This window comes from Gymnodraco acuticeps, unplaced genomic scaffold, assembly GCF_902827175.1.
Source record: "Gymnodraco acuticeps unplaced genomic scaffold, fGymAcu1.1, whole genome shotgun sequence".
Lineage (NCBI taxonomy): Eukaryota > Metazoa > Chordata > Actinopteri > Perciformes > Bathydraconidae > Gymnodraco > Gymnodraco acuticeps.
Window position 1 is genome coordinate 990,149 of NW_022989913.1, and position 21,581 is coordinate 1,011,729.

Below are 21,581 nucleotides of genomic sequence, written 5' to 3' on the forward strand. Positions count from 1 at the left end.
CTACATCAGTCAGGCCCATGGTGAGATAAGGATTTACAGGGTATAGAAGCTGCCAGCAGTGGAAGGGAAAGAAACAGTTGGAGGGTGTTTGATGTCAGTGGAGCAAAGGTGAAGCTGCAAAATAAAGAACTTACAGAACAAGTAATCACCTATCCAAGCTTGGTATATTTGTTTCTGACAGTGGTTTGCTTTACCATCTACTTTCATCTGGTGTGTCGGCTCAAGGTCGAACTAGCACGGGCCACAGCAATGCAACGAAACATGCGTGGGAAATGTGGCTGCAAAAATATTGGACATCTATTAAGGCTGAACAACATGAAGAAAAAAACCAACATAGTATAACGTTGTTGAATATCACGATTCAGTTCTGCTGCTCACAGTAAACGGATCCAATAGAACATTGAAGTGAAAAGTGTTTTAAAGTTTACATTTAAAATGTAAGTACTTTCTTGATGTGTTTATCGAGAAATGTACATCTTAATAAAAAATAATCAAATGACATAATGCGCAGCCTTAACACCTTTACAAACAATGCAAGCAGAATCCCTTCCATGTGAAATGCGAGCCATTATTAAACACGCAAATAAATGACTGGCAAAGAGGAGAGATGGGGATTATTTTAATCGTACAGGCCGACTAGTTTCCCCTGATTCTCTGTGTTTGCCACATGCATAATTGATCAGTGTAGTGGTTGGGCTTAATGTGTTGTGGATGTGCCGGGTGGCAGCCCAGCGGGACTCGTGACACGCCTTTGATATCCAGTGTTTACCTCCCTGTCTGGGAGACTGGGGTTGTGGGAGAAAATATGAGAGACGTAGTCTGTGCCTACACGGTGTGTGTGTGTGTGCTGTGTATATGGTGCTCACATGGTAAGCTCCCTCTCTGGGTCTCTCCATTTATATCTTCATTAATCACCGTTCCCACCGGGAAGGCGGGACAGAAGAGCCTTTCAAATGCAAACGGGCTCACTCTGTTGCATACAACACGGGCTGTCTCCCAGAACCCTTTTACAGTATACCTCCTTCGCCTCAGTCTCCCTACCCCCAACACAAACACACAGAACCTGCTCATCTGACTGTCTCCAAGGGAGACCAGACAGTGGCCAGTTAATTTTCTCATCACCACATCGATTAATTAATACCAGGACTTCCTCATTATTCCGGTCTCATGCGAAACAACTGAGCAAGCTAGTCGGAGGTGATACGTTGCAAGCCCCTTTCTCTTCTTACAGTCTGTTTGAACTCGTAGCCCATTATATTGCCCTCTCTTTCACTTGTTCACACTCATTTTCCTTAGAGGCAACAAACTGGTCTGATGCCCTGAGGGGGAGAGTTAGAGCTCAGTGAACATTCAAACAGGCTGTCAGTCCAGGACTCTTATAAAGCCCACAGGACATTTGGCTGGGAGGGGCTAAGCCAGTTTGTTTAGTCTATGAGACTGTTGGCAGACGTGGCAGAGGCTCCACTGTATCTGGACTGACCTCTCTCCGTCTGCTAGTGTGGCTTGCTCACATCAGTCCTACAGTATCGCATTATCTTCTTGTGGTGGCAAGGTGGGAAATGTGACCAAGCCGGGAAACATAACAAGCTGCAGCTGAGGGGGTGGTAAATTACCATCAGCCAACGTATGTTAAATGTTTAAATGTGGGGTTGTAATCCACAGAATAGGCTGTGAGTCCAACAACAAATCCAAGTGGTGTGGTGAAACTGTGGCTTGTAACGTTTTAAAAACTTGATGAGATTGTTATCTATTGAAGAAAAAGCCTGAGAAGTAATGACTTTGGCGTTCCTCCAGTCAGCTGCAATGCTGTTATGGAGCTGTGATACTGGCACTGACCTGATGGTGACATACCAGAGGCCCCTCGCCTCAGCTCAGCCCCTCCTACCTTGTGGGGCCCCATTTAGTCCTTTACAACAGGCAGCAAACACTGGCCAAGGCACAGCCTGTTGTGCACAGGGAACACGGACAGCCTCCCACACCAAACTACATACAGGCGTGATAGACTGTAGGTTACTCTGGGCCAGCGTTCAAAGAAGCTGCTGTGTATTCAGTATAAGTGGATAATTGTTCTTTGGAAAATGCACAAACAGACAGAGAAATATGTGTATGGGTGTCTTGTGGTGGGGTGTGGGGCAAAGGAGAACGCTAGCTGTGGAAATGCGAGCTAGCCGGCATCTGATTGGCCAACCGAGAGGGCTGATCCAGGCTAGATTTGTGGTTCAGCTCAGGTCTTGGAAAGGTTAATTTGTAACCCTGGGAAAGAGAAGCTGGGGCCCAAGCTCCCTGTAACAACCTCATGGCTGTGGACGTGGTGTTTCATGGAAGACAACCAACATGTTAAGGCTGTCCTTGACTGAAGATATTCTAAGCCATCCTACACTCGTTCAATTTTGTCAACTAATCAATTAGTTGAACAACTGAACAGAGCAGTTAATCCACAAAGATTTCCATCAAAGGTACCACATCAAATCTTGTTTTTTCCACAAATGTGATCTTAAGTTTATGGAAAATAAGTAATTTAGCATAAAAAAAGTATTAAAAAAAACTTGAGTTGAATGAGGAAATAATAGTCTAAGACAAAATACACCAATGGATCCATTAATCGATTAAGGAAGGCAGCCCTACAAGGTGGAGAGCTTTCAATGGCTGTGTCTGACACCAACTTCTCATCTTCTTCATTTTATACTTTTAACTTCTCTCATCAACCTTTACCTAATTTTCTCAAGTGCCTCTCCCGGGGACCACAGATAACCACTATTTGTCTGTGTGGCCCTACTTCTGTCTGACAGCATGTCTCAACTGCAACAAGGTAGGCGACGGCAGAAGCAGAAGTGAGGTTAACTCGGGGAAACTGATGCACATATGATCACAGACAGGAACTTATGCAACGCCGGCTGCGGCCCTGTAACCGAGACTTCTCATTTCTTGGTCCATCTGCTCCGCTTTTCAGTGTCTGTGTCATCCGACGTCTCGCCACATCCATCAAGGTCCGAGACCTGATCAATAGCCACTGGCTTTCCTCTCATGCGCCTCGCAGACGCACACAAGTGGTCTCATTGCTCATGTAACGATCGACTTATCGGGTCATTTGGCTGCTTATTTTGTTACTGTCCGCTGATTGGGGCCCAGGGGGTATTTACTGTTTACAGACACATGTGGGCGACAGCACAGAGGTTAGAAGAAAAGGGAAGTGCACACTAAAGGCCATGAGTCAAGATGGGTGAGGACGTGAGCCTAAGAGAAGAAGGCAGATGGAAGATTGACGTCATTATAGAGGGAGAGATAGCAAAGGCAGCACAGTGAGCGATTAGAATGCCTGCCAGAATCCAATTAGATACAGCCCAAGAGAATGAGTGACAGGCAGACAGACAGACAGCCCAGGAGACGGCCAGAGAGTGCAGCTGCACTGGTCTGCGGTAATGAAGTCACTGGTTTCCAAATAGCAAATAGAAGAAGTCGGAGAGATGCAGCTGTCTGCCGTCTGTGCCGCAGCCACTGTGTCAGCCCAGCCAGCGAGACAGACAGAGGAAGGCTGTTCTCCCCGTCTGACACTTCTGACTCTGGGCCAGCACAACGACACAAACAAGGAAAATAAGCAACACACAGCTATGTTCCTCTCCTCTGTGGTTATGCTTGCTAGGGTGGGGGAAATATGTCTAAAATATCATGTCATAATGTTTACTTATCTCAAAACTACCTATTTGCTTCTACTTTAGACATATAAACACAGAAACGTGAATGATTGTGGTAAATTAAACCAGTTACACACACACAGAGGTATACAGTTAGATGACCTTTGTGTATCTTTGTATCTTAAAATATAACTTACCGATATTACACGTGATTTTTGTATCATTCAGATGTTTTGTAATACACTGTTCACTTGCCTGGTAAAACACCCTGCCTAAATAAAAAAGATGACGATCATCAAATGAAATTTCTATTACTTCCCGTCTTGCGAGAGATAAAACAAAAACCCAATAAAAATGATGACACATGATCTTGGCTCAGAGAAAAGTGTCCATCACACCCCCTGAAGGCAAAATGAACTCATTGTCTGTCAGTAACCAAAGTAACTCTTGAGATAAGGCTTTACCTTGTTGCCGTCTGTTGGTGGCGTCTGTCTAGCAAACTCTATTTACACAGCAGGGATCAGTAGACAGGGCTGCAGTGCCTCGAGGCACAAAGCGCCGTTTATAGAGAGCAAGTCCTGGAGTTTTTAACTGCACCTTCTCAAACTAAACACTCCTTACAGGATATGGGACCAGTAGCCATTGGAGGAGAAGGTGGGGGAAAAAAACTTCCAGAAAGCCCTCTTGTTGAAGTCTCTTCTCTTTTAGAGGTCCCACAGCTCTCTGGTAAAACTATGAACCATTTGTAAATGTGCACATTGACACTTAGTGTAAATAAGTGTGATTGGGAAAAGTGTATGCAGTCGGTGTTAGAACACACCGAGGCGAGCCATCTTTCCAAAAAACATGTGCTACTATAAGCTGCCTGGCTGAACCGCCACTCACATCCACTGGGATGTGGAAAGTATTAGTCACACGACCAGTGCAGCGGAGGCAGCTGGACAGAGAGTCTGGAGGATGTTCAGGGTGAGAGACATGTCCGTCTGTACCTCTTCCGTCAAACACACTTTCATAATTATTATTACATTATTACATGTTAGACGCTTTTATCCAAAGCGACTTACATACTCAATACTGTGGACAATCATCACAGCACAACCCACTGCGCCACACACTTAACACAAATACACACACATAAACAGAGACTGGATGGAGTGGCTGAGTGAAGTGGGACACTGCCAGTCAGGTCACCTCGTTCTCTGGCCAGTGACCTCACACAACAGTACATCCGCTTCTGTGTGGGGGTGGGGTAGCATCCTCGATGAATGCCAAAATCACCTGCTTCCTGTAGACTCACAGGCAACTGTCTTTCCAGGAATCCGGCCATTTGAGACTTCTGCCTACACAAATATAGCTAGCTTTCACTTTGACAATACTATTTCAGATTAAGCTTCAAAAATAAAAATCACATCCAAGCCCCTATAGCCCAGCACTAGAGGAAAGAAAAAGAAAACGGAAAAGCCAGCGAAAGGGAAAATAAATGGACTGAGAAATCACCTCTGAGAGAAAAGACAGCACCTGAAACTGTGGTGAGACAGAGGCTCCAGAAAGACTGGCAAAGTGTGAGACAGAGAGACAAAGATGTGTCATACCGGCCTTCAGTTAGCAGCCCATTACACACACTGAGGTTGGCAATGTCTCACACATAAACACACACACCAAAGACTGTAGGACTCATCCACCATATGTTTTCGTATAGTGTGTTGCGTCTGTGGTCTGTGTACGATGCAGTTTCCTCTGTGGTATTAAACGTCTCTGCCTTTGAGAAAGAATGTCTACTTCTTCCAAGATGCATACCTTAAACCAAGGCGGAGGAAAAGAGGGAGGACAATTGGGAAGAGGCTAGACAGGAATGCGGTCAGGATGCTAGACGAGACAGCAGACGTGGTATTTCCAGTAAACTCAGACACCAAGTTAACCAGAAAAACCGAAGCATGTCTTTATCTCAGGTACACAAACAATATAAAATGTATTCCACAAATGTGCATACTAATTCTGCCATCTCTTTACTCCCCACCTAACCTGCCGTCTGCTGTACTACTATCACAGATACATCTTGCCAGCAAAGTTCGTAGTGGAGCTCTGGTGTCCTTAAAATGTGTGTTTGCTTGCTAAAACTGACTTAAAATAAACTTTAAATGGTAGTTTATGCCTAGACAAACTAGTAAAACAGACAATAACACAACCCCACCTTAATCCACAAAACAATAGAAAGGGGGCAGTCCACTATGGTCAGAGGGAGGTCATGAGACATAAACCAGTCAATGGCAGGGAAACAATCTAGAGCTTTTCCCCACACTGAATGCTGACTTTTCAATAGGCTTGCTGTCCTTTTGGCTTAGACAGTGCAGAGTAAAAAGAATCGCCCAAAATCATTTGGAAGACTCTGAAGAATTCTGGGTTCTGGTGATAATAAGTGCTGGCAATGCAATAAAGCATTTTAAATGTCAGGCTTGCATGAAGGTAAAATAGGTCACCAATGAGGTCTATTATTCCATCCTCAACCTGTAGCTAAACATGTTCCTATTTTAAGAATCACTTGTCTTGGTTTACACTACTTTTATTTAGCATTTTCTCAAATCATGTAGGAATCTGCAAAACAAATTCCAGCTACAGTGGGCAAATTAGAAATGTTTTTTTCATGAAGTTAGATAAAAGGTTAAAGTGCTGACAAATAGTCTTTGTATTGGAGTTAACAAAGCTGAGCCTCCTATATTGACCTTTTGTTCAGTGACATTCCCAGTGACCTCCAGGTGACCTGAGGGGGCAAATGATGCACTTCCATTTCAGCTGTGGCCAGCTGGTCTAACCTTGTCTGACCAGACCTGGCAAGGCAGATGACACCACCTGTCTCAGGCCCATTTAACATATACTAGGTCAACACAGGTTTATGAAAACACCAGCTGGAAGACAGTCTTGTCAAACCTGCTGAATACACAGACTATGGGACAAGTTTTAAATATTCTTCCTTTTCAGAATGATGATACATGTAATACTAACCAAGACGCCAATAACATGCAAGAGAGCACTTACTTTTTCTAGCGACATTTTGAGCTGGTAGTGGAACTTCTCTTTGACCTCATCCAGGAGCTGCTTGAGCTTTGGCTCCTCTGGCATGCCTTGGTACTTCCTGGCAAGCAGCAGGTAGCAGGGCCACTTGGCCGAGTCAAAGCCCCAGTGGCAGGTCCTCTTATCGGGTGACTTGTGTGAATGCATGACAAACTTCTGCGGTGAAAAGAGCAACTGGCACTCAATGCACTGGATACAGTGGGCCTCCGGCTGGGTGTAGAATTGGGGCACAAAGAGACCCTGGCACTTCCCCAAACACTGGTGCTCCACCTGGAAACTGGCTTCGCTCTCCTTCAGCAGGCCCTGGGTTGACAGCTTACCGCTAGGGTCAGAGGGCAATGTCGCCCCAGGACGCAGCAGAGCATTGCACAATCGCTGTGCATCCGTCAGTGTAATGAGGCCACAGGAAGGTGCGTTGAACGGCAATATGCCCAGCACCTTGAGGATGTGCAGCTGCTCAGCATCACAACGCGAGCAGTAGACGTAGAGCTCATCGCACACAGTGTTGATCTGCTGCAGCGAGAAGTCGCGGAGCACGGAGTTGAGCACCTGGGGCAGGCAAAGACGCTTCTCTCCCCCGACGACGAAGCAGGAGATGGACTCTCCTTCCAGCAGCGAGTGGGTGAGTTCAGTGGAGCTGTCACAGGGAACCAGCAGAGGGCCCCCTCCCAGAACAGGAGGGGAGGGCAGGGGAGGCATGCCGGCCGGGGAATGCTCGTGGCCGGTGCGGGCTGAGAAGGCAGCTGGGCCCCCGAGGGAGCTCTGGCTGCTGAGGGTGAACTGGGCCAGTGTGTGTTTGAGCCCAGGGCTCAGGTCCAGGGCTTTAGCAGAGCCCACCATGTGCAGTTCAGCCCGGCCCTCCACATCCATGTCGTCATGACACAGTTCTTCGATAAACTCCCTTTTCACCTTGGGAGTTTTGGGGAGGGAATCCAAGCTGCGACGCTTCAGGTTGATCTCCGCCATAACTCGCTTCTTGATGGGCGCGTCTTCCAGTCGCTCTCTGTACAGACGTTTCATGTTGCCCTTGAATGAGGTCAAGTCTTTGAAAGGGGTTTTCAAACTGGTCTGGGTGCTGACCATGTTTAGGGACTGTGTTATTGTTGTTTCTTTCAGCTGACTGAGTTCTTGTGTTCCTCCAAGCCTTTTATTGTCCTTAAGTCTCTTCAAATTACACAAATCTTCTGGTAGTGACACACATGCATGATGATGACTGAAGTTTTCTATTTTCTGATCCGCTTCCTGAGTATAAACATGAAAACAAGAATTTAGAAACCAGGGAAGAGGCAGAAAAAAATGATTCAGTCACTATCTAAATTATAACTAAACAATTAATTTCTTGTAGATGAATAAACAAACTGAAAATTATATCATAAAAATAATGCTGTGGAGCATGAAATAATCCATAAAGAGTTTACATGTTTTATGACCGCTCTCCAGGCTGGGGGCTGCAGAGGTCAATGACTGCCCACTAAACCAAATGGCTATTACCATACTTCACACAAACACTAAGCTTGCTCAGCCCTTGTAATTGAACCCGGGAGTACATTTGCATTAAGGTTTTCAAACAAACTTTCAAGCACAAAGTGAGAATTTTAACAAGGAAAACCAGTTGACCAGACATGACAACCCAAGTGAAATTCCCCACCTCCTCCCCCCTCTCCCATTACATTGTTAATGTAAGGCTAATACAATGGTCAAAAACATTTCACTTAGCAAATGAAAGTGCCCTTCCCAACCATATTGTGCCTTCCCCTAGGTCTGCTTACCCCATGCTGACCCCATCAACTCCATGAAAAACAATTGATAAAAGCGTTAACAGCGGTCGTCCCCTTCTCTCAGGCCGTTCACAGCGTGACATACAGCAGTATGGAAAGCGGTGTTCCCCCCTTTTTACTCTTAAGCTTTAGTGCGGTATTACTACATCGACCGTAAGTAAACAAGAGTTAGTGTCCCCAATTAAATACGTTATCTAGATGATAATGGCTACTGCTACAATATGACACCAAGAGACGGAAGATTGAATACAGTTTAAGTTTGTTAATGCACATTTAATAATGAATAATTTTGGTTGAGAAATGCATTCGATTTTTAAATCCAAAGTAAATGGTGATTTCGGCTTGTCAAAACAGGTAAAACGCACATTTGGTAAATTGACCACGATGCATGTATTTGCATGTTTTGCAAATGTCAGCATAACATCGTTTTTTCCACCGAATGAAATGCTGCAAACCTCGAGCTCGATTCCGGTTGATGTTTGTGGGCGTTTTTAATGAAACATATCACCATGGGCCGGTGAGAAAAAAAACTGCAAAAATCAGATGGGCAACCAATATATTTGGGTCTACGTAGCTTCTACTTCAGCCTGCTTGGGACTCCGGGCTGGCTGCAAAAAACCTTCAATTTGATCGGTGTAATTGTGTCAGAAATGAAAACACCGACATTTCTTCGCTAAAATAACACCGCAGAGGTATTTCTCAAACAACCTCACAGCCATAATATAAAACATTTCCAAATGTCACCTCCACTCACATATCCCTTTTTTGCCCCTGCAAGGACACCGCGGATAATAATGCTGCTGCTGCATCCCCAGATGTATCCCCCTCCTCCCCTCTCCAGTCTGCAAACTGTACCTCGCCACGACGGCACTGGTATGCAGACAGCGCTGATAATGACATTCACTGTCTGCACTACAGTCTGGGCTGTAGGGAAGGCACCGAGGTCCGGCGCTACGCACACACCGCCTCAGTGAGGACACGGTGGAGTTTACAACCGCAGAGTTCCCCGTATGTTTAAAAACACAGGTAGCCCGTTACCCCCAACGGTCAAAGAAAACATGAAATGGTACGCATTTGTATGTCAGCTTATTTTTAAATTAATTAAATGTCTTGACATATCAGGGGAAACGTAAATATTATGCGCATTGGTCTGGAAATCTATTAAGAATTATTTAATCTTTCAACGTTACATTCTAACGTTAACTGTGGTAACGTTAGCTAGCTTAGCTCCCCCAGCTTACCCCGGCTATAAAGCGGTCTAATCAGCATAGCGGGGGTATGAAGCAGGCTAACACGGCTCTCAAGAGCACAGACAGGCTAACTTAACCAGGTTCACCCCACCAGCAACGAGAGCGATAATAAAACCGACCAGCAAACACACACTGTGATAAAAAGCAGAGTGGGTCGCGACTGAGAAGGACAACCTACCTTATTATTAAGGCCGTTATAGTAAGCAACAACACGGGACTTAAAGCGCTAACATTACAGCAGGCTAACCCCCAGAAAGAGAGCGATACAGCAGGCTAACTAACTCTTAGCTCCCCCGCTCTAGCTCTGGATCATCGGCTGAACACAGGAATTTAAACTCAACCGTTAACCGTTGGGATCCGTTACCCCAAATGTCTAAATACTGTTTGAAAACACATCCTAAAATATCCATGTTTTGTATTTAATCGAGTGAAAACTTGCCTGAAAACGCAGCGCGGTGACGGCCGTCCTCTCTCCAGCGGGGTCTTCTCGGTACTGGAAAAGCCTGGCGGACCGTCAACAAGATGCAGCGAGAGGCTCCACTACAGCCCGCAACGTCACACTGCACACAGGCGGGGAGGCGGAGACGTCACCCGGCTGACGGAAACTATGCGGGGGTGTCTCTCGTCTGTCTGTCTGTCTGTCTGACTGTCTGACTACTGCACAGCCTGGGAGATTTTATTTGTCTTAAGAAGAGAAAGGAGACAATAAATATGCTTATATGTTTCTGTCCATTTAGTTGATTGTTATAAGAGAATATTTTTTATTTATTTTGTATATTTTATAGTGTGTATTCCAGTGGGGTAAAGTAACTAAGTACGTTTGCTCAAGTACTGTATTTAAGTACACTTGAGGGACAAGGAGTAGGCCCTCTGTATGTATTTACCTTGGAGATTTTGATTATGATGTGATATATAATCAAAACCTAAATAAGACCTGAGTAACACCTGAAAAAATGTGTCTAGTTTTTTTGTATAAAATAATGTATTCTATTTTTAAGAAACTTCTATCTATCTATGTTACATTTATGTGGACTAGAAAATTAGATTGTGTATTATGTATGTAGAAACCTAAAATGATATTTATATTATGCTGTATTAGCCTGTATATCACAAAACTATTTATGTTTTTTAACATTTTATTACAATCTAATGTGAGGTATATTACACAAACTTTGGCATCATTAAATGTTTTTGGAACCTGTATCTGCTTTTACTTTTTGTATACGAACAGATGTAGTGTAAACAATTATTCATGTTCCTTTGCCTTTCATCTTGTTACAGGTCACCTTTATTGGCACGTCCTTGTCTTGCATGATTTGACATGACAATAAGCTTTATCTCTGTCTCTGGTTTGCTTTCCATCACGTTTGTGAAAATGAGAGGATAAGAGAGGGCACACTCACCCTGGGCAAAAGGGGTGGCTTCTTCTCCCACACCTCCCCCGCACACCCCTCACTCCTTTTATGAACCTATCCTCTGCAAAGGGTCAAGAGGTCATTCAGGCAGTCTATTGTCCTTTTAGCTACGATGTGAGTTAATGAAATCTGAGCATGAGAGGAGGTCAGGAATTAGATTTGATGAATTATAGCTAATTACTTGAAGTAGTGGAGTTCCCACTTGTGCGTTTACACACTATCATGTATTACTCCTGTTCTTGGCTTGGATCTTTAAGTGTTATCATGCTATGTCTACATGAGCTGGTTTTTTTGGCTGGCTGACTGACCCACAGTCTGATGTCACACGTCTATGAGAACAGAGCGGCTTGATAAAGCTTTGATAAACAACACCGTTGGCCGTTTCGCTGCAGCCTCTCTTTGACAGCAAGGTCAGCAGTTGTATTGTGAGAGCAGATGTGCGTACACCCTGTCCAGCCCCAGAGAACAACAAGAGGGACATTGATTTTCCTGTAATAACATCACTGTGTACTGCGGGGAGTAAATTAATCTCATATCTGCCATATTGGGACCAACACTGATTGTTCATTAAAGCAAAAAGCTGAAGGATGAGGTTGTGAAAGATTCACAGACAGACTCTCACATTGATAAGCTTCTCCATTAGCGAAGACTCTGTCCAACTGTTATTGGACTTAGTACTAAGTGGACCCCGGGGGCACCTCAGTCGTTTTCATACATCCTGTCTGGGAATCAATGGGGGATATTGAAATATGTCCCGAGTTGTTCCTTGGTTGTGTTTGTAATTTGCGGTAATGATGCTCGTTTGAAGTGCTGGTCTGAGGTCAGACAACTGCACCTCAGAGTCAGGTTTCATAAACTGGCAGTCCAGTGTATTATTGAACCAGGGTGTGAACTCATACTGAGGAAGACCAAGATTTGGGGTCAAAACAGCATGTACACATTGAATGAAAGAAGAACTAAGATTGAGATAGCAGTGTTTTTGTCCCTTTTTTCAGCTAAACCTTGAAATGTATTTCTCATTACATAAATTGACGAACATTAGATTCATGTTTTCTTAACATCTATGTGAAAATGGTCAAAACAAATACATTTTACAATGAAGCGTCCCCGGTTAATTATTTAAATTAGGACACATCTCTTTTTAATTTTGAAATATGCACATTTTAATATTTTTTTACTCCACTAGTCTGAAATAAGACTTTTTATTGAAGCAGAGTTCAAAATCTCAAAATCAACCTGTGCATCAATACACTGTTTGTAACTAAAGTTTCTCGCGTGTTTCTCTCTCCTGTTCTAATCAATGTACGTTGCAGCAGCAATGCTCCTTCATTATTCTACTGGTAAGTCCCATTCATTCATGTACAGCTTTATGTGTTTCTGAAGTGCATCCTAATGATGTTTTTATATCTCGAGATGCCTCCACTATATCATTACAATCACTTCAGTAGAACGCACCAGTTTAAAGCCACCTAGCAGGAAGGTTGGGACAAGTGTACCTACCTACGGAGGCTGAACAACAACTCATTACCTCGGTGCTACAGACAAGAGCCCCAGTAAATGTAGTGTGAAAGCATGGAGATCGTGCCAAGTACACGATCCACCTTAAACTGCAGTGTGTGTTTTACTAAGGGATTGCATTTAGCACAGAGTATGATTCTTCTGCTGCCTAATTAATCCCTCCAGGGACGGAATAAAACTCCCAACAAGATAAGAGCAATTAAAACAGGATGTTTTTTCAGATCCTCCTCCATTTTAACATCATTAATTATACAAGGTTAGTCTTCCCTGTGTCTTCCACCGGGTGATGTGGAGCCACAGAGCCTGGGGAGGTGAGTCCCCCCCCAGTTCTCCACCGGAAAGGGCACAAGAACAATGTCAAACACACCATCATGGGAATACAGAATTATGCAAAGACATTTATCCTCGTCCTGCGTGCGGCAATTCTGTATATTTCCCGTGTCGCAGTACAAGTGCAGTCATTTTCAACGAAATCTGGCTCAATTGAGACAAGATACAATGGTTATAGTGGAATAGTGGAGCAGGATGTGTAATAAGCCTCACAATGGGTTTCTATCCACCATTGTGCGACTTATTGCAGCCCACAAATCAATCCGTTTTTATTATTTCTGACACATCATCATTTCCACAACCCTTTTTCTTTCACCTCTCTGCGCTCAGCACAGTGTTGGTGGGGGGGAAGGGGGAGAGCAATGGTGTCAATGACCTTTTCACCCCCGGGTACACCGAGGGCCTTCTAAAGATGGGCGGTCACGTGAGCAGTGCAGACATGCAGCTGGAATGGAAAAGCTGAAGCTTAACGACTCAAGCTTAATTCCTCTCTCCAGACGCCCAGGAGGGTCTGAGGCTCAGGTCTGGTCTCGGCAGTAAAACCCTCACAAGGTGGTGTGAGTTTGTGCAAATAGGAATAATCTCCAGAGTGCAGTGCGCTATTTGTTCTCCAAACCAGTTCACTTTTGAGAGGGACTGAGTCAGTTCGATTTACAGGTTTTTCTTTATTTGCCAATCTTAAAAAGTAGGACCATTTAGACATTATTGGGGAGACTGAAATAAGTCATCTATTAGATAAATTTTTATGAAAATGTGTGCAAATATTCAATAAGCTGCTGACTTTTCCAGTAGCACCAACATGAGGTGGACATTTTAATTAAAACTATTGGATGCAGTGCTATAAAATAGACATATTCATGGTGCCAAAAAAAGAATTCCATTTAATTAGGTGATCCTCATCACTAATCACTGGTGTCACATCACATTTTAAGTTTAACATGTCTGTCTTTACGTGTTAAAACACATCTTTTGGAGTTTACTTTGCATCTTCTTTATATTCTTTGTACTGCAACTTTCACACATGACTTGGATCATTTTTGCATATTTCTGCCCACATTTTTTTTCTTCTAAAACTTGGATAGCTTGGATACTTTGTACATATTATTGTAACTTTCTTCTATTCTATAGTTATCTGATGCACCAAAGAAATGCCACTGTATATGAGAACATACTTCATTAAAAAAAACCACTGCAGCTAATTATTCTTTACTTTGGTAAACAAACATGCACTTAAAAGGATCTCTACCATGAAGTTCCCAAAATAAATAGGAAACCAGATACATAAGCTTTCTAATCCTGCAAGTTATTTAAAATGTTTTTGTGTTTACATTCAAGGGGCACTTTTGTGATTCAGTATTGCTCTTGCATAATATTGCAAGACTTGAGATACAGATTCAAATAGGATTGGTAAATATTGGAGCAGCAGAAGCTCAATTATCCTCAATTTTAGTCCATGGTATGACCCAAAAAACAATGACTCCTACATTTCCCACAATGCAACTCAAAAGAATAATAATATTCCACATGACGAGTAAATTGACTTGAGAAAATCAGCGGAGCTACACTCAAGATAAATGACAGACGCACACAGACACGAGCACGTATTAACACAAGGAGAGAAATAAAAATGTTTATTTTACCGTCTTTGTTTTTTCTTTGCACACTAATAATAAACATGAGCAGTCTTGGGTGGTAAACAACCCCAAAAACACAACAAAATGTGTTTCTGTTGGGTTCACCCAGTAACATTTTGGAATCAATGTAGTGATACAAAAAAAGATTCAAAATTAAAATCTGATTCATCAAAAAAAGTAACCAAAAAAGCTAAAGTAACTTTTGTAACAGATGAACGAGTCCCTCAGAGAGAAGAAGAGTCTGGAGGTCCATGATGCACCGTCACAGAGTGTCGTTACAGTCGGGGGGGTTGTAGTGTAAGGTTTTACAGAGAAGCTCTACAGAACTATATTGCCTCAAAGCAGTTTTACAAAATGGGTAATGGGAGATAAAATGGAGCAGAGCGGATGCAGTTTACAGTAAGCGCTGCGTTGTGGCTTTCTGACCGAGCTCTCGTTTCAACAATCATTTAAAATCTTGATTTACAACAAAAGACAGACATGGAATGGAGAAAGTACAAAAAAAGATGACAGACCATACGTTTCAGAAAGGCATAGTATTACAAATTAACACAACAAATATCTGAATATATAAATTCTATGACTTGGGACAGCACATTATGTATACCGTCCCTTCTTTATTCGTACCAGCAAGACATTTTTCAGAAAAATGCTTTTTTTTTGGTCCTCTGTGAATGTACATGTAATGGATGGTCTGCACAGCAAAATGTAACCTGTGCTCCAGCGTTCAGGTATGATGTGCTTCTCTTCCAGCCCATTTCCCTGCATAGCGAGCTCTTTCATTCACAGTTTGAGAGCGTTAACTCATTGTTAGCGTTGTTGGATGCTGCTGTATACGTTCCTTCATTCTGGGGAGAAGGGACTTGAAGCAGAGCCTTCTGCTCTCCAGATGTCGTGTATTCAACAAAGCCTGAACCCTTTTTGGCTCTGTTACTCAGGCAGGACATGTCACACATTCGAACAACATATATAATGATGTTGTTGAATAAAACATGAGAAAAATATATAGATTTCTATCTTTTTGTGTTTTTTTTAAAAGGCTAGTGTTATGATATGTTTTCCTCTACAGAACGGAGGTTGTGACGAAGCTGAATCCAGAACGACTTTATGATGATGATGATGATGATAGGTGTCAGCTTTGTCCGCCAGTGGCTTGAAGCTAAAAAGGCCTTGTCTAACATTTATAGTAGATTCATATATGTACAAATAAAATATGCAGGAAACACCCCACCAGCTTGAAGGAGAGGATGTTCAGTTCATCTGTCGGGGGTTTAGCCTCACCCCGCCCCCGACGTACAGCGACCTTGGAAGAACTTTGTAGCCTCGCCAGCTACCGATAAAGAGGCCCAGATGAGAAAATCGATATCAGTGCAGATTTACATGATATAAAAATAATTAAGAAGGTAGACTTAAGGGCAAGTGGTTATAAATGGCAGAGTGTGAGACTGGTTTTGGCAAATAAGCGTTCTGCTGTGCATGTGCGGCCCTCCAACAGGAGGATGATGTCGCCGGTTGTCTCGTAACCATGCAGCCTGAAGTGAAGACACTGAGACGCCACGTAACACGTGCATGAGTGTGTGTGTGTGTGTGTGTGAGAGTGTGTGTGGGTGGTGTGTGTGAGCACAGACTTTGCGGCCCCGTCACACACACTCCTCCGCCGACATCAGGAGTGGGTTGATGTATTCGAATCCTTCAAACTCAGACTGGTCAATCTTCTTAACCACATCACTACAATGAAGAAAAAAGGAAATTGTATTATTTTTAAGCTGAATTCATTTATGTTGGACTTAAAATTATAATTTTTTCAAGATAACTTCACATGTTTTTATATTATAAAATATTCCTCTTCAAACCATATTATGTAGAACTTATCCTTACATCATCAAATATGACAACAGATATTCAAAGGTTCATTTGTAAACCACACAAGAACCTTTCTAAAAAATGTATATTCAGTAAAGTCTTGCTTGTAATAAGATAAAAAGATAAATGGGGACTCACTCGTCGTCAGGCGTGAGCTGGATGGGCTCGTTTGTGAACTGAGCGTCGAAGTTATCCAGTCCGAACTCTCCTGATATGTTGGGCTTGAAAGGCGGGACCACCTGCTTCTGCTCCAGCTGGAACAACAACACAGGAACAGGTGAGAACACATCCAGCTTATCCTCTACTGACAGTAATGCAGTCAACACGTCAATATTTAAACTGAAGGAAAATATCGGCAATCGACAATTCATGCTCAAGTATTTGGATTATTGATTAACAATTTTAGTTAATAGCCAATTAAAATGACAAACTTTCTCGGGCTTCTCAAAAGTATTGGTTTGCATTGTCAGAACTTCTAATCATTCAAACATCTTTGGATGAATCCCAAAAGGCAACAGCTAGTTTACTAATCGATTATCCCATAGACAAATCAATTGCCTACAATTTTGATAATATATTATCTTCAAAGTAACATTTCATACAAAATGTTCAGGAAATACAGCTTTCAGCGTCTCAAATAATGATATTTTCCATTTTCCTCTGTTTTATATAATAAACTATATCTTTTGGTTTTGGACTGAAGGAACAAGACATTTAAAGACTTTTAGAAACTTTCCATTAGTTAATACTACAGCAGAGAATTCATTGTTCCATTTAAAACAGTGACTTCAACTTTGATGACGCACTTGTACTCCTCCGATTTCAGATTTCACAGTGAAGAGGTAACCATCATCTGGCTCTCAATTCTTACACGTCTGTAGGAATGCTCCCCCTGCAGGCGAATAGCTGCACTGCAGGGGACACTCAAGGTAGAGTGTGTGTGTGTGTGTGTGTGTGTGTGTGTGTGTGTGTATGTGTGTGTGTGTGTGTGTGTGTGTGTATGAGTGAGTGTGTGTGTGTGTGTGTGTGTGTGTGTGTGTGTGTGTGATGGGGGAGGGAGGGGTGTAAGCTGACACTCCAGACACTCCGACCGACTGCTGGGGCTCTAGACCAAACAGGGAGGAAATAGGTCACGGTGAACTCTGTCTGTCTGCATGTCTGTCTGTCTGCACCACTGCATGTCTGTCTGCATGTCGGTCTGGTCATTCATGAAGGTAACCCCATCATGCTTTTTGGCAATGTCTATATACATGCACATATACATAGATACATATATACAAGGATATGAAGAACTTTGACATTAGTTTTAGTTAGGAACTGAATCATAAAGTTATCAGTTCAATTGAGTTAATCAAAAAAAAAGTTCCCTTCTTTTAAATACTACAGTAATAATCATGATTATACATTTAGTATGAAATGTAAAATGCTGCCGCCACCAACAAATACAATGTTTGTGTTGTTATAGCTTTTTGGAGCTTTGTTACATTTGAGGTTTTACCTGTATGCAACTGGCAAAAAGATTTCTGTATTACAAAAAATGGAAGGTGAACCATGTTTATTGTTGTCACTCAGTGATCTGTCTCCTCTCCATCTCTGGCCTCCCCTCTTGTTCTATCTGCTGTTTTCCTCTCAGTCCTCCAACAGTCTGTCTATCTGCTGCTTTTCACAAGGACCTGAGTCTCTGCCAGAGGTAATAACCCTCAGCTCTGAGCGCTCTACGCCTGCAGGGCAGCAGATAGAGAGAGGGAAAGTCACCCGATGCACTTAGATTTGACCTTCTGGCAACTTTCTGTTGATCTCCTCAGTGCGATCGATTTATGGATTGATTTGAACCTTTTGGCACCCGGCATGCTCCAGTTCTGTTTTCCTTCATTAGAAGTTAGGATTAAAATCGTGATACAGTCTTGTGCCACACTATGAACATTGTTTTGATTTTTAAGTTTACGATCATTTTGGCTGTGTTAATACATGGGGCTTACAAGGTGGCGAGGGTGTGAGGTTCTCCCTCAAAATAACGGAAGTTCAACCTCAGAAGTCTCTAACACATTGTTTAGCCAAAAATATAGATACTTAGATATTACCCAAGAAATTCATTACATTTAATAGTTTTTACTGTTTTTCTACTAGGTTGGTCAAAAACATGCTTTTTTCCTGCAAAAATGAAAATGCCTCAAAATCTGTGTTGTTGACATCCCAGACTGACATTTTTGTTTTGTTTTATGCTAAACTGGTTAAAAAAAATGAATAAATACCTAGTTATGATCATGAGTGATGTTAATTGTAAAATACATTTACATATAATTCTGGCAGTTTTTCGGTCGCAGACTTTTTTGTGTTTGAGATCGTCAAAGCAACTTTCTCAAAGTGCGGTACAAGGGTTAAGGTGACGAAGGATGCAATTCAAGAAAAGTCAAATAGAGAGAAACATGGAGAGGATCAAAGTGAGTGACTCACAAGGTCCCAGTCGACGTTTCGGAAGAATGGATGGCCCATGATGTCAGCGAAGCCCGTCTGAGGGTGGCAGCCCAGACGCTCCTTTGGATCCTGTGGGAGTGAGAGCGAAGGGAGGGTGAGAGACATCTCGAGGAAGACGGTGGAGGAGACAGACAGACGGGCAAGAAGGTGATGAGGGTGAGAAATTGCAAGAAAGGATGAGTGGTTTAGGTGAGGGGGAAAGTATTAAGGAGAGGTAAAAAGGTGAGCCACATTGAGACTCAGAAGGACGGGAGTGGAGAGAAGGAGGATACGAGAGGGTGAGAGATGGCGGTTGACTCCCACTAAAGACATCATAATGTCATTCACACAGGCCAGAGACACTGTTTTGATTAATCCAGGCCTGTCTGACCCCTTCTTACCTTGTTGAGGAATCCCTTGAGGACGCTGGCGGCTTTGACAGACAACGAGCGTGGGATTCTGATCTGTTTTTCCAATATTACTGCAGGAGGTGAGGGGAAAAGAGGGAGAGGGGTGAGACAGGTGGTCTCTTGAGGCTAAAATGACAGCATAGGACACCGACACAGCTGCAGTTATGAGAACAGAAAACCTTTCAATGAAGTGTCAATGGCTTTTGATGAAACTGTCTTGAAATATGGCTTCAACTCCCTTCCATCCAACACATTCCTGGCAGTTATGAGAAAACACTGCCACGTTTTTAAAGAGTATTTACAATGAAATAACAACATGCATTCACACATTCCTCCGTAACAGATGGCGTGTGCCTGGCTCTGGGAGAAGCGGCCATTGGAAAGGTGTCAACAAAAAGGTGTGACATGTTCCCACTGTGCAGTGTGTGTGTGTGTGTGTGTGTGTGTGTGTGTGTGTGTGTGTGTGTGTGTGTGTGTGTGTGTGTGTGTGTGTGTTACCTTGGAAGAGGTAGTCTTCTGTGTTCTGGTCTGGGTTGTCAGAGCTGCCGACGATGTCGAAGGGCGACCGGCCCGCCATCATCTCAAACATCAGCACGCCCAGCGCCCACCAGTCCACACTGAACCCTGAACACACACATATTATATTTTACAAATCATATTTATGACAAGGTGGCAACATAAGTGGTGTCTCCATCTCATGGTACGGCTCTGCTCAAATTACTTTTGGTACCAGGGGCTTCTATCTATTTTTCTCTCCCACTGGAGATAGTGTAGGAGGGAAGATCAGATGATAGCAATAGCAAATACACTCCATCAGTGAAAGAAATTGACATTATATCATTAAAAAAACATTATTTTCAAGGTCATCTGGGGTTAACCTATTGATTTAATGCTGAACAACTACAACTCAAAGATGTGGGATGACCTAAAGTCAGGTGAGACAGAAACAGTCATTTTGAATGGCAGCCTAATTCATCTGAAAAATAGACGAGTATCACAATATTTAAATGTTTAAGAAAGGAGAGAAACATTTCTGATAATGAGATGGCGTCAGAGCTTAATGACTGAACTGGAGCATTTAGAAACCGTTCGTAATGATTCATTTGTTGTGGTTTCTTGGATATAACTCATCCAGGAGGAATGGACTCTTTCTGTGCATCTTGTATATTGTTGTTGCACTCAATACATCAGTGTTAAAGTGCTTTTAATTGGTCTCTGGCTTTGCAGGCAGGGCTCATACAAAGCCAGTAGCACATGTGTAATTCAATTATAAGCAGTTCTGATGATGGTACATGTGTCATTCATATTACTGTAACCCTTTTTCACACAGAGGTACACTTATTGTTTTTCTTGTCATTTCTTGGCATTATTGTTAACAATGGCTTTGTTCTATTGTACTTTTTTTACAGAGCTTCACTAGCAAAACACTGCATCTGTAGCAGTGGATCATATTGCTTATATGATCCCTCTTCTGGTAACCAGGGAGATTTATTTTCTATTTTTACTGTATGTATTTATAGATAGTTTTTAATGCAGCACTCAGTCATGAAGACTAGATCTAACCTCTGTTCTTAATGGCTGTCACACACTTTCATGATTCATTCATACATGTCGGTCATCTTTAACCACATCGTTTTGACCAATACACTCTAAATAACGAGTATAAATAAAGCAGCATTCATTTAAAAGATCCCACAATTCCTTCGGTAATTCATTTGTTGCCTTTTCAAATCTATTTCAAGTGTTTTAGCTTTTATTTTGTTGCTTTTTTGGAGGTTTCTTTTGCTCATGTGTAGCTGCACTTTTCACATTATTGAGGGGTCTATTTAAGTGTAATATTTTCTTGTTTTTAATGGTATGTTTACTGATTTAGAAGATTACTTTTCAAGTAGTTGCACCATTGTAGCATCCATAATGGCAACAGAGATTAGCAGCCCACCGATATTACAGTATAATGCCCCCTTTATTGCATCATAGTAATGAAAAGGATGGCATTTCTGGTAAGTGCCGGTGTGTTGTAATGCTTACCGTAATCCTCTCCTCTGAGGATTTCGGGGGCGATGTAATTGGGGGTACCGCAGAAAGTGCTCGTTGTATCGCCTGGCCTCAAGCCCTCCTGCAAAACCAAAAAGATCATCAGCTCCACGATCCTCTCAGAGGGCGGTAAACCGACACAGCTTTGTACGTGCTTTTATCCAAAGTGCATTGTGGGATCATTAATGCAATTC

The 21,581-nt window shown here is 42.6% G+C and overlaps 2 protein-coding genes across 2 annotated transcripts in view; both read right to left on the reverse strand.

Moving 5' to 3' along the window:
• skila (SKI-like proto-oncogene a) overlaps nucleotides 1-10,290 on the reverse strand; it is a 32,362-nt gene extending 22,072 nt beyond the window's left edge. The window contains exons 1-2 of the mRNA XM_034208539.1: nucleotides 10,169-10,290; nucleotides 6,666-7,943 (exon numbers count right to left, since the gene is read on the reverse strand). Coding sequence (XP_034064430.1) covers nucleotides 6,666-7,784 — 1,119 coding nt within the window. The 5' untranslated portion in view covers nucleotides 7,785-7,943; nucleotides 10,169-10,290. The remainder of the gene's footprint in view (nucleotides 1-6,665; nucleotides 7,944-10,168) is intronic.
• A 4,304-nt stretch (nucleotides 10,291-14,594) lies between these two features.
• prkci (protein kinase C, iota) overlaps nucleotides 14,595-21,581 on the reverse strand; it is a 35,851-nt gene continuing 28,864 nt past the window's right edge. The window contains exons 13-18 of the mRNA XM_034208552.1: nucleotides 21,382-21,469; nucleotides 19,852-19,977; nucleotides 19,345-19,424; nucleotides 18,944-19,033; nucleotides 16,628-16,743; nucleotides 14,595-16,354 (exon numbers count right to left, since the gene is read on the reverse strand). Coding sequence (XP_034064443.1) covers nucleotides 16,267-16,354; nucleotides 16,628-16,743; nucleotides 18,944-19,033; nucleotides 19,345-19,424; nucleotides 19,852-19,977; nucleotides 21,382-21,469 — 588 coding nt within the window. The 3' untranslated portion in view covers nucleotides 14,595-16,266. The remainder of the gene's footprint in view (nucleotides 16,355-16,627; nucleotides 16,744-18,943; nucleotides 19,034-19,344; nucleotides 19,425-19,851; nucleotides 19,978-21,381; nucleotides 21,470-21,581) is intronic.